The sequence below is a fragment of the Lepidothrix coronata genome, unplaced genomic scaffold (genome assembly GCF_001604755.1).
Source record: "Lepidothrix coronata isolate B3197 unplaced genomic scaffold, Lepidothrix_coronata-1.0 Scaffold100, whole genome shotgun sequence".
In the NCBI taxonomy this organism is placed as follows: domain Eukaryota; kingdom Metazoa; phylum Chordata; class Aves; order Passeriformes; family Pipridae; genus Lepidothrix; species Lepidothrix coronata.
Window position 1 is genome coordinate 3130429 of NW_016690280.1, and position 13813 is coordinate 3144241.

Consider the following 13813-nt stretch of genomic DNA (forward strand, 5'->3'; position numbering starts at 1 on the left):
TGATTCAGTTTATTGTCAGTACTCAGGAGGCCCGAGCACAGCCAAGCTGCTGCCAATTCTGGAAGTTCCCCCCTTCAACAGTGAGAGCATGCCAGGGAAGGGAAGGAGGAGATGAGCATTTCTTTCACTTCAGTTTGAATTGCAGCCTACACAGGAGCCCAGTTTTATATTCACTTCCACTGGTTTCAATCCAGAGTGACTCTGCCCAAGTTGGCAACGCTGCAGAACCCACAAGGAGAGGGAATGGGGGTCGGTGTGTTTGCTGTGGCTTGTAATAAACGCCGGTAGCTCTCCCAGGAAGCCTGTCCTGGTGTGAGATGAATGTACCTTGTTTGCATGGAAACAGTGGGATCCTGGGCTGGGCTGGAACTGCTCCGGGGCAGCCGGTGATGAATGAACGCTGATCATTGCGCCGACTGTGGAGTCAGGGGGGTTTTATTACTCCACATTCAACAGCAATTTGGGTAGCATTTCTGGAACTTTACTGCTAGGAATTTTTTTCTCGCTGACAAAATGGAAGGAAAAGGTGAAAAAGGAGTGATGGCAGGGAATGGTGAGGGTGGGGAAGCAGAACCTTCCCACCCAACTCAAACAGAAAACTGGAAAATGAAAACAGATCGACCAACAAAAATAGTAAAAAAATCCAGTAATGCTTAAAATACAGAAAAGTTTCTTTATAAGATTGTTATTCCTTTTCTAAATTTGCACTTTTAACTTTGCAAGAGTTTGCTCAGGGTGATTTATTTAGGCTACAGGGGACTGAGCAAGAGGTAGCTCTGTTTTTCTAAATGTACACCCCATGTCCTCAGCAAAATTGCATTTTTGTCATTACTAGCACAATACTGAATGCTTCCCCCCCACTGCAGGTTTTCAGTTTTCTCTTTGACCTTTGTCATTTGATTTCTGTGCTCTCCTTTAAAGAGCAGACCTCACCGACTGCCCTGTCTTTCTTTCTGCTGAGTAGTTCCACCAGGTGTCTGACAAAGATACTTTTGGAGAGCAGACTTTTAGCTTTTGCCATGCCAGAAGGTATTTAGCAAAGGTACTTCTTACCTCTTCTGCTGAAGGTTTTTGATACCTCTGCAAATTTCTCTGAAAAACACTGACCAGCAGGATGACTCTGGCTCTGTGCACACACATTTCACTGCTGGCACAGTCAGCAAGTTGTGCTTCAAGTAGCTTCTGATCTGGCTGGGGAGTGAGCTTGGTTATTTATTCACAGACATGATAGAATTGCTACTGGACCTGAATCGGATGCCTTGTGAAGGGCTGTGTGGGTTTATTTTCAGTCTCATGCTGTATCCCTGCAGACAGCATAATTCAGGCTTTCCAACTTATAGGGTATTGGTTGAATGTAACAACAGTGGAAAAAATACCCATAAGAAAACTGGTGTTGATGGCAGAGAATGGAAGAAAATTAAATTGTATGTAGAAACAAGTAAGGTTTTAATCTGATTTTCTTTCTTTTATTCTGGCTTCATGGTCCTTCCTTAAGACCCAGTTGTTAGAGTTTGTGAAAAAGCCCTCATGTAAATTTAAAAATTATGTCTGCAGCTAAGATTTATACCAAGCAGGAAGCATGAATTTGGGGGAGTTGGATATTGTTTGAAAACAGAATGACTGCAATTTCTAAACACTGGTTTGCAGGTGTTGTTGGCTGAGACTCTGTAATTTTCTATACTGGGTTTACAAAAGGCCTGCAAGAAGACTGGAAGGCTGGCCAGCTGCATGAGTCCTGACTGCACTCGCCTCCTTTTGAGGGAGAAAATGAGGTTATTGCTTGTTTGAAACTCGGGAGCTGACCTGGGCCAGATGGTCTTGGTTGGAGAGTGAGCTTTGCCTTATTTTGGCCGCAGCGTGCTGGACACAGTGGGCAAAATGGGGTTTGATTCAGTAGTAGGTTCAGAGCAGTGCTAGGATTTATCCCAAACCTGTCAAATCAAGCTTGTCCCCATTTGTCATTTCCCATCATCTGTGTTGTGCCATCTGAAACCCTGAGCTACGAAATGCTGATATAAATGTATTTGAGTGGCTTTTTGTCCCCTCTTCTTCCCAAGTCTTAATATTGCAAATGCTACTGTAATAAATACTGTTGAGAGAGATTCGCTGAAGGATGTAAATATTCATCAGTCTTTAATGATTTGCATTTGAATCCAGAAAATTGGCTTATGACTCCTCACTGGTTTTCTGTCACTCTGATTTTCACATGCATTAAGTGCAGGAGGATTAAATACCTGGGGTTCTCTTTGGTCCAAACCAGACTTTGCTGTCTTCATTTGGAAATAAATCCTTGATTAGCTGGGAACTCAACCTTGTGCATCACTTAATCTTTTTCAATCCTTCACAGTGTTTTTGTTTCTAAGTAAGGGCTTTAGGATCACTCTTGTCACTCTAGTCTGGACCAGCCACTACTCCTGGAGTATTTAATTTTCACCAGGCTGCACATCCTGCAGCTCAGAATGGGGGGGGGCAAAAAGTAGAAGTGTTGGCCCTGGGATCGAGAGCCACAATGTTCTTTCCATCCTTTTTTAACCTCCCCAAACCTTGCAAACCACACCAAACCATCAGCTGCTTTGTAGACCTTGTCCCTGAGTTGGGAATCCTGGGCAGAAGCTCAGCAGTAGTGTCTTCTCCAGGGATGAGCTCCGGGCCTTGGCAGTGCTGAAGATGAGCCTGTTTTGTCTTCTTTTGCATTTCCCAGCTGGAGTGAGACCATGTGGATCTGCTGGAATGCTCTCCAGACACTCTTTAGCTGCATGGGCTCATGGATGGGTGGTCTTTCAAGATTCTCCTCCATAATGGGTTGGATACACTCACTCCTCTGAAGGGCTGTTTCTGAGTACAGCCCTGACACTCATCCCCTCTGGGAGCAGTTGGAATTAGCTGTTACCTTCACTGTGTTTCCAGTGGGTGCATTTCACCAAAAATATTTAGGGTCATTCTAGATCACAGTTAAATTCAGTGTAGATTGACAATGCAACAGAGGTAATTTGACCAAACCCTCTTAAAAGCCATTTACAGATTCTCCATTGGCATAAACTACCTCATTTTTGTAAGATTAATAGAACCTGGATTAATCAGCAACTGACACAGATCTTCAGGGGAAAACCCCAGGTGATAATATCAGATTAATATTGATAATCTGGAGCCTGAATGAATGAGACATCAAATGGCCTAAATTTAAATTGGCTTCAGTGGAGCTTGATAGGCTGGAGCTTTTAATTAGTGAAGCTCTTCTTTAGGATGGGCTGTTACTGTGCCTGTTGAACACGATATAAAAATTAAATGCCTAGTCCTAAACAAAAGTGGGTGTGAAACATTTTGCTGTCAGCTATTTTAAGACTCAGTGTGATAAGCTCACTGTCCTAGTTCTGTGTATCTGCCTGACTGTTTATCTGTCGCTCTTATTCCTGAGGCTATGATGAGTTTGTGTTAATTTATGGTGCTTGTGTAAGTCCAGGGGATGGTTTATATAGGAAAGCTTAGATAACAAATCCAAAATGTTTTGTTCTCTGGGCAGTAACCTTAAAAGTGTTGATATTTTCCAGGTAATTGTGAAAACAAGAACAGAGTATCAGCCTGACCAGAAGAACAAAGGAAAACTCAGAGTGCCCAAAATTGCTGAATTCACAGTCAGCTTCACTGATGGTGTAACAGAAAGACTAAAGGTAAGAAATGGTTATTCTGCTGCCTTCTGATGCAAATGCCATTCATTGTAAAACAACTGAATCAAAGTGACAGTAAAGACATAACAAATTTAACACTCCACTCATCACCAGGGTCAAAGAGAGGTTTATCTGCATGAGTGTAAAGCTTTTTTTTTAGGATGGGCATAAAAATACCTTCTTAACTACATCTAAAGTAGGAAATCATTTTCTTTCCCAGGAAAAATTATAAAAATATTTACAAACCCAAACTGAAAGTAAAACAAGTTCGAATCTTCTTTCTCCTCAAGCTTTTATGTTTAGAAAGAATTTAAAAAAATCACAGTGAATGTTAATTGAAACAGTTTGTTTCACCTTTCAATTACAACCCTCTTCACATTTAAAAAGTTATTATTAGAGATTTAAAGCCACTTGAGACTGCATAGAAGAAGAGATATTAGAGAAGTATCCAAGCATAACCTGCCCTGTAAGCAATTTTGATTCACAGGAATTGGAATTTTTCTGATGGAAAATGTTTCCTTGAGAGGTTTTCAACAGGCTCTACTCAAACGTGGAAAGAAACTCATGAATTATTGAGTGCCCTGAGTTCCTGTTGACTGCAGCATATTAGAATGGCTCAGTTCCTCCTAAAATTAGACTCCAAGTGTGTAGCTGCCAGTATTATCTCCCTTTTCATTGGAAGACCTGGTGCTTTTCCTAAACCCAAGAGCATGGCAGTGATAAAAATGTGAGACCTAATTTTACATTTTCAAACTCAGAGGAAACACCAGTGATTTGAGTAGAAAACACAGGAAGCAGGCAATGCCTGGTTATAGTCCTGCTCCTTGGAAAGCTCAGATTGGGCTTAGAAATTTTTGTGAAAGGGTGTCATTCTCAACAGTTAACAGGAATTGACTCAAGGAACTGTATAGTCTTTCATTTGCCCAAATTGTTCTTAGTTGCAAGAAATAAAGAAGTTTATTATAATTATTTTCTAGTAATTTAGAAGAAAAGCATCGCTTTTAAAATTGCAATGTGATACAGGAAAAATTGTTCCCATTCATCCTTGATAAACTTCAAGATAAGGCTTGTTCAGCTTATTACAAGAAGAAATGTTTAGCTGCTCTCTCCTGAAACACTACAGAACTGTACCATTTCTGTTTTTTCCAGAAATTCACTTACCTATATTTTACAAGGATGACTCTTGCTTTTATCCAGCATACTTAAAGCCATAATTTATTCTTAAAAAGTGTGTGAATTAAAATTTATAGGTTCTTGTTTGTTTTTTTTTTTAGTGGATATCACGTTTTGATTTAAATTTACTTACCAGGGCCTTACATGCTTTTAATTTTGACTGAATTCTTCACTAATCTTATTGTGTGTGTACTATCAATTTACCACCAGTGGTAACTCCCCATTGGTGTCACTAGTAAAGGGAACAGTGAATTAACCACAGTTAAATCCCAGTCTTGGAAACCACAGCAGACATTTTCCAGTGTGAGTAACATACAAATCAAAACCAGACACAATGTGCCTGAGAAACAACAGTAAATGTAGAGTCTCCTGGAAATGATCTGTTGGTTTGGGAGCCCCAATAAACAGCATTGTTGATGTTGTAAGTAGTGGTGCCTCACTGGGTGTTTAAAACTCAATCCTGCAGCCCTGTAATTTTAAAAAAGCAATCAAGAACATCTCATCCTTACACACTGAGTTAATGTTTAGCTCATCCGCTGCTATGGATAAATCTCATTTCTTCTTCTATAGAGTATCTTATTTTTCCTATTCTTGAAATGCCCAACTTGCTGTTGTACTGAGACCTCTGCTTTCATGTATTTTTTCCTCTCTCCTTCCTGTTTTGGGTGCAGTTCTCCCACCACTCTCTCCCGGAGGCTCCAGCTGGGAGCACAGCCCTGGCAGAGGTGTGAGCTGCCTTCCCCTCCCTGCACACTGGGAGCTGCCAGTGGGAGCTGGGCCTCTTCCTCTGCAGCCTGGCAGCATCACAGTTTCATTTTTAAACTATTTCCTTTCCCTGAAGTCCATATGATTTTCATTCTCTGCTCTTCAATGTCAACTTATTAATCAGTCAGCCTCCCATCTAATGCTGGATAAGACCATAAGCCTCTCCCAGCCTGCTTTTCATAAGGCTTCCATGTATCCCATTAAGTTTGTAGTATTATTTCCTGACAAAAGTGAACTAATAGGTAATATTTATTACCCTTTGTACTTTTTTTTTCTTACTGCACCACATTTTTGTGCCAGTGCATATTGTTAGTGAAGTTATTAAAAAATCCTGCCCTCTGGTTATAAGCTGGCCTATTAGCTGGTACTGATGAAATCATTTTACATTTGTTTTCTGTAAGAGGGAATTATAGTAAATACTTAACTTTTATGATCTCAGTTTGGCTCTACTTTTAAAAGCTTTGAAAAAGATGATATAACTGTGATCATCAAACTTTCTTTTTTTGGCTGGTTGCTTTGTATAGGCTTCTAAGTGTGTGGTGTGTTGGAAATACCATCCACAACGTCTTGCTTACACGCTGAGGAAAATTATGAGCTGGGCTGTTGGTATCTGTACACTGGCAGAAGCAGGGAAACCATCCCATTCAATTTTGCAAGAGAGATGATTTCAGAGAATTTCACAGAACCACTGAGGTTGGAAAAGACCTCCAAGATCATCGAGTCCAACCTGTGACCCATCCCCACCTTGTCACCCAGAGCAGAGCACTGAGTTCCACATCCAGTCATTCCTTGAACACCTGCAGGGATGGGGACTCCACCACCTCCCTGGGCAGCTCCTTCCAATGCCTGACAACTATTTCCATGAAGAAATTCTTCCTGATGTCCAACATGAACCTCCCCTGGCCCAGCTTGAGGCTCTTTCCTCCTGTCCTCTCACTGGTAGCCAAGACCAGAGCCTGACTCCCACCTGACTCCAGCCTCTTGTCAGGTAGAAAATGCTGGAGGGAAGGGCCAACAGTCCATCCAAGTGTAGATGAAGTATAGATGGCCCAAATTTGGTGCATTCCAAATGTGTGAGAGCTGTATGGGAAATGATGTACAACTGGTGTCAGTCCACAGCAGTGATTAATTAAGGGTTTTCCTGGGGAGCTGTTTTGCTTCTACAGCTCTAATGATCTGTGTGTGAGAAGCAACATCTCAGAACATGGTAGTTGTATGCTGGGAAGGGACAGGAGAGTAAAGGGATGCAAAGACATATCCAAGAGGTCCTCTCCCATCTGCTACTGGAGAATACAAAGTGAGATGTCTCGTATTTTATTTTTCACCCAAACGGTAGAATTATTATCAATTCAAACAGAAATGTGGCAGATGGAATATCATTAATGAGTGTGTGTGTAAAAATGCTGCTGGACTACTTATGCCTGTGCTCCCCACCCACTAGTAGCTTCTCTGGAGAGGTTTTTAACATTTTTGATTCAGTTTATGAATTGCCTTTCTCTTCTCTCTACTTTTTGTCAACTGGTATGGGAATATTCTCAGGGAAGAAGGAAACTCTCCCCAAGTTCTTGGGGTTTTTTTTGAGTCATGTAGTTGGTGACCAGAGGCAGGATCCAGGGAATGGCTGGAGCTGTGTCAGGGGAGGCTTAGGTTGGATATCAGGAAAAGGTCCTTCCCCCAGAGGGTGGTCGGTTCCCCAGGACAGTGGTCACAGCCCCAAGGCTGACAGAGCTCAAGGAGTGTTTGGACAATGCTCTCAGGCACATGGTGGGATTGTGGGGATGTCCTGTGCAGGGCTCTGATGATCCTTGTGGGTCCCTTCCAACTCAGGATATTCTGTGATTCTGTGATATAGAAGAGCAGGATATCTGGGGGAAATTTTGGGACCATGTGAACCTGGCAGCAAAATTCACAGATGCCCTTTATTCTTCCTTTTGGGTATCTTTTATTGAAGAGACTAATGAATTATTAGACAACTTTCTCACATGAACAAGCCAAAGCTAGAATTTAAGCTTATGCATGCATATTTTTCAACCATCCAGAATAGCACAGATCTGAGCTCTTTAATTATCATAAAGAAGAGACTGTCCCTAGGCAACGGTTCTTATTCCACACTAGCTCTTCCAGGAATTTGAGATAGCTCCTGCATCTTGTCACATCCCCTAATAGATGAGATTATGATTCTCTATAGCTCAGCACACAGTGTCCTGAAATTTTGACCAATTAGGCTGATTCTTCAGCTGGATGAGTCACCCTATGCATACTTTATAACAAGTGTTTAAGTCGTTGTGTGTAGATGGGTTACAAGAAACTGATGTTAAAATAGCATTATGGTTGAGCCATCCATACATAAAAGAAATTTCTGTTATCGTTTTACTTCTCCACAGAGAAGCAAAGACAACATTTTTTTAAGCTGACTGGCAGTGATTTATAGACCTTGCCTTCTCCAGAGTGTTTATACCTTTAGAGTGTGTTCCTCTCAGAAGTTTTTGAACTGCAAAGATCTTTGCAGTCACGCTATATTCCGAGGCTTCCCAGTCTGAAGGGGAATGGTGCCTGGTGTTTACCTTTCATTCTGCTTGCTTTGAAGGCAGCTCACGTTCCTCCTATTCTTTGCCATCCAGTGACAACACCGAGGTGCTTTAGAGAAGGTCTGCAAATGTGATGAGTCTCTCTATGATTCCTTTGTGGGATGACAGGTCTAACCCTTTGCATCTGAGGTAGGGCTTACTGCTTCTTTTCGCCAGTGATATCCTATTTTACAGCTCATAAGAACAGTCTCTCATATGTGAGTATCATCATTCCTGTGAGTTTCTGCCCTTATTTCTTTCTCTCAGTACTGAAAAGAGATCAAATGCTCTTTTGCTTTTCAAGCAGATCATCCATCAAATGGAGTCGTGTTACTTCTGGAGAACAGGATTTCCAGGGACTCCTTTTCTCTTCCAGCCAGTCCAGATAACACAGAAATCAACCAGAAGCATTTATTTATTCAAATAGCAGCAGAAATGGTACTGGAGTGGTCTTTAAGTGTAGGCTTGTGGACTATTGGGTTGACACATGTAACTGCTGGTCCATTACTGGTTTTACATAAATTGGTCTCTTTATTACACAAGTAAGTGCACATACAACCAGTCTGAGTCCTTTATCACTAAATGCCACAGAGCTATTCGTTATTTTCAGGGAGACAATGATTTACTGGCTGTTAGCTGGGTGATAGTTACCTACCATAGTTACCTGACTTCACAAGTCTTCAACAGTTCTTTCCTTTTCATGGATCATTTTTCTTAAGGAAGTTGAAATTCTCAGAGTTGGAATAATTAAACTCTGTACTTGTCTTTAACAGAACAAGTTGAGTGTGGGTGTATGGGGGAGAAGTGGAGATATTTAAGATGTTTTCTTACAAGCAGTTTATCTACCTGGAAAAATCATCTGCAAGTATTGATCATTACTTCACTGAAGAAGGCTGTGAGCTTCATTCTTCTTGCTACAAGTTGGCAAGATGCATTTTCAGAGTCACCAGCTGTGTAATCTGTTCCTGTTGGGTGTGCAATGACAATCTATCTCTTATCATTAGATCAGCCCTCTCCTCCCTCCACTCTGAAACTGCTCTGACACATGCAGATCCAGGAAACAGTGGATGTAATTATTCCCCACGCTTTTCATCAGGTTCTTAAAATATAGCAGAACCCCTTCAAATGTTGCTGTTATTGAAATGCTCATACTGAAACAATTATTCTCCTCTGACCTAATGTGAAGGATTTAGAAGAAAATTGGTTTGTGTCCAGCCACACCCTGCAAACCAGACATTGATGCAATAATTGTTCATTATCGAAACCAAGCCAATATCTGAAACACTTGGCTCCTAACTGAGAAGGATTTTTCTGGGCCAGGGCCAGGCCTTGATTTCCTGTTGGTAGCAGCTTTGCTCAGTGGAAGATGCTTCCTTTGCTTCCCCCACTGGAAGGTGACCCAGCAAACCCACAGGTAATTCAGTTAGATCTTGTGGGAGGACTCTCATATGACAATTTAGAGGAAAGGAAGGTCCTGGGCATGTGTGGAGGAAGGTGGGGAGTGGGTCTGGATCATGTTCTTCCCATAGGTAAGATCTGGGACATAAGCACAAGGAGTCTTGTACAGTGTCTTGTGCAGTGTGGTGAAGAATTGCTGTGTGACCTCTGGCCTGCCAAATGCCTGCACCTGAGCACGGCCGTGGGAAACACCTCCTTTCCCTCAAATCCATGCATTTCTCTGCCCTTGTTTTCAACAGGCACATCACTGCAGCTGTGTAGGTGGCAACTGTCCCTTGCTCTGCTGCACACACACACAGAGCCCCAAATGTGGCATTCCTCTCTTCCTGCTCCTATTTCCAAAACTCGCCTTCCATGCCCTGGTTCCTGCAGACTTCTCCATGGGGTGTTGTGTTTTCACCTGTAGACTGTTGCTGTATTCTGATAGTTCTTCCTCTAACCTGCAAAGAAACAAATCCCAGGAAAAAAAGGTGTGGAGCTTTTCACTGTGCCCATTCAATAGCCAGATAAATTTAAAGTCTCCTATAATTGTTGAGTTACCACAGGGCAGGAGTAACTCATGGAGAAAGGACTCCTCTGAGTATGAGCAGGACAATTTTCTGTACTGCTTTTTAATACTAACAATAACAGTGTTACCATGGCGACTGCCACATCACATCGGTTATCTGGGAGATGCAGAGTGGCTGCTGAAGGATCCCATTACACTCACTAATGTGAGTGGTGCTCCAGGGAGGGAACATGGGCTCATGCACAGAGATTTTTCTCACTTTCATGATAATTGCTGCTGTGGCTGAGATGTTGTTTCCAGGTTGCACAGCACTTGGATGAGCCAAGTTGGGAGAAAAAAGGGACAAAGCAGAGGAAAGCCAGAAAGGTGGCAGGCACAGGGGAGCAGTGGCAGTAGCACTGGGGCTGGTGCAGTGCTTTTCTGTTGAAACTTGCATTCAGAGAGGGGCTTGGAGAGGTGTCAATATGAAAGGGTTAATTTGAGTCCCCAGGGAGTGATTTGGAGGCTTATTCCCTCCCTTTGGGAGTTCTCAGCTGTCATCAGGACTCTCCTTTCCCACTGGGCTGGGAAGCAGTGGGCATGTTCTTGCGGGGGTGTCAGTCAGCTCTCACTGCACCAAAGTCTTCTCAAGACAGTGGTGGAGTCACTTGTTTCTGGAGCCCAAGCTTTGCCTTGTCTTTGGAGGTTGAATATTTCCCAGTGCAGTGCAGAGGGTCACAGTTTCTCCTTTCTGAAAAAAACACTGCTCACCCCTGCCTGGCCTTCTGTCTGCTTCTGTCTAATGCAATGTCACACCTGTGTGGATTCAGACTCTCACTTGTGGTGTGTATGCAAGTGAGAAATGTTGCTCATCATCTTTCTGTCTGAGCTCAGAAATCATTCTTCTCCTCTGGCTGTAATGGGAAGAGAAGAGAACAGGTCATATCTGTCCCAGTTGGCCTCACAGGCTGCATGGAGGCAGATTGATGGAGCCATTTGTGATCATCAGTGGCACTTTGGAGCTGTGAGGGTGAACCGAATGTGGATTTGTGGCTCAGCTGCCAGAGAACAGATATTTCTGATCACATCCCCAGGTATGACACTGTAAACCCTTCAAGGTTCCCCCTGTGGATTTTGTAAGAGTTCCCAGCTAATACCTGGCTTTGTGGTACAGGCAAGGTCCCAAGAATGTTATGTCCATGTCTAAAACATATGCAAGAAAAGTATATTTTGATATAACTACAATGCTCTATGCAACTGACTTCAGGACCACCTAACAGAGCAAAGAAAAAACCCAAAATGTGGCTTTTATATGAAATGGATCATTCCTTACAGTGCATTCTTGTTTTATATTAGATTTTACAGAAACACACACAGACATACTTTTTTGCAAAGTCAGGAAAACCCTCCAAAATATATTTTATTTCTGCCATCTGCAAGCACTACCAGAGTAATCAGCTGAAGAGATTTGTTTGTGGGTTTGTTTTTTGTTTTGTTTTGTTTTGTTTTGTTTTAATTTAATTGATTTTTGGAGAGAAGAAGAAAGTTAATTGTTATGGAGAAAATGTCGAAAAATGGAAGTCACAGAGAATATTCAAATGCCTATGGGTTTGTTTCCTGCTGGAAACCCTGCTTGTTGGGTAATTTACTTGTCAGCATTTGAGGTGAAAAGAAAGATGCTTAATGCTGCTCTGGCTAAAGGGACTGAACAGGATAGAGGAGGAGGAAAGAGTTTTCAGCTGATGAAACCAAGGCAAAGTTTATTGAGTGTTGTGAGGTGTATTTTGAAGTGCATTTGCAGCCAAACCACTGAATGCTAAAAAAATAAATAGTCAGGGAAGTGAAATGCTTTACTCATACATATTTTTCCATGTAATGTTTCACTCTCTATTTCTAAAGCAGCACCAGCTGTGATTGAATGTTAAACAAACCTGAGCTCCCTCTTGTTGGTACTTGCAGATGTATTAAGCCTGTTGGGTCAGATCCACAGCTAATGGAACTGGCCTCGTGCCTTTGAAGGCATCATAATCAGCTCGATTGTTCATTTTTGTTGTTCGCTTTTAAAAGAGTAGATCTTGTAAGTCATTTGCAGCAATAAAGCTTCATATTTCTAATTCAAAATGGAAAGGCTTTTAATTCTCAGGTTACCCAGGGACGTTGCTCGCCAAGTCCTCACTTTGTCCTCGTATGAAGCACCCACATAATAAGTTTTTTAAGAGAGATGGATGTACTGGACCATGAATGCAGGCATATTATTAGCTCTGTTTTCTACCCATGATGATAGACACAGATGCTGAAATACAGGTGAATTTGTTGGCCCTCTTGAAGGAACAAACTTCCAAGTGATTTTTTTTTTAACCACAAGACTGCACTGAACAGAGGTTTTAATTTGCACAGCCCTGACCCTTGATTTTATTTTATTGATGTCCAAGGGACTGGAGATTGGTAGGGGAAAGATATCTTGTGCTCTGGCATATAAAGAGCTTAAAATATTCTGGGCATTTTTAAATCTAGTCTTCTGTGGTTGATGGTTCATGAGGAAAATGGAAAATCAAACTAAAAGAAAATGATGGGAGAGGCAAATACACAGAAAACAGGTCTGGAGGATAAGGCCATTACATCAATACTCAAGTTTGAAATTGTTTTGAAAATTGCCCTGCCTGTGGAAGAAGATAATTTCACAAAGCAAACTCACCTCAGCTTTTCCCTAGAGCCAGCCTGATCCTTGGCCGTGGGATGGTGTTGGTGTTTGGGTGGTTTTGTCCTAGAAAAAGCCAAGATTTGGAGAATTTACATGCTTGCAGCTTTGGGTGGCTCTTTCTGGAGTGTCTGTGGAGCTGGACTTGGGGGTGTGTCAGGTGTCAAAAAAATCAGTGGCAGAGCAAGGAACACAAGCTCAGGTGTGTTCTCTGTGCTAATCCCTGAACCCATTCTTATTCAGGGCTCCTAATGCTTTCCCCACACCAATTCCAACATGAGGAAGGAGGAAGAATGGAGGATATTGTATGCAGGAGACTCTTCAGGAGGTTGAGTCTTGCAGGCAAAGGGAGACACTTTACTGATGACTTGATTTATCTTGTATTCCTGTTAATGCATTTAAAAAAGGCCCTTGGTGAGCCGAGGTATCCATGGTCATGTCCCCCGTGGAGTGACTGGAGGAAATGTCACAGCCAAGGCTTTGCACACTGCAGTGGGAAATGGCAGCATGGCCCTCTGGAGGGGTTGGAGATGATGTTTCTGTCTGCTGCAATCCCACTAATTGCAAAACCATCGCAAATTAGTGATCTGGGAGGAAGCGTCTCCCAGCATTGCTCATCTCCTGAAACGGTGTGTCAGGTGTTCTTAGGGCCGTGGGTTTGGAAAGAAAAACACCTTTATAAGCAGTGTTCTTGGGTCCCCCCACTTTAATTTGGGGTGTTTGCTTCTTTTCTTTTGAAGGTAGCAGAGTCAGACATAGAATGGCCTGGGTTGGAAGGCACCTCGAAGATCATTTAGTTCCAGAGGGAAGGCCTAGGACAGTTGAAAAAGAAAGAAAAAGACCTTTAAACACCTGTATGGTCTGTGAAAAAGGTCGTGTATTTATTTGGTGTTGCTAAAACCAAAATTATTCCATCTCACTATACCAGCCTATTTGATGAAGGAATTTTTTTATGGCATTAAATGGCAGAAAAGAGAAAGGAAACCAAACAGAGCTTTTT

At 42.2% G+C, this 13813-nt stretch overlaps 1 protein-coding gene across 1 annotated transcript in view; it reads left to right on the forward strand.

Annotated features, from left to right (window-relative positions):
- LOC108501275 (neuron-specific protein family member 2) overlaps positions 1 to 13813 on the forward strand; it is a 35607-nt gene that overhangs the window by 10406 nt on the left and 11388 nt on the right. Inside the window, exon 3 of the mRNA XM_017823008.1 lies at positions 3549 to 3668. Coding sequence (XP_017678497.1) covers positions 3549 to 3668 — 120 coding nt within the window. The remainder of the gene's footprint in view (positions 1 to 3548; positions 3669 to 13813) is intronic.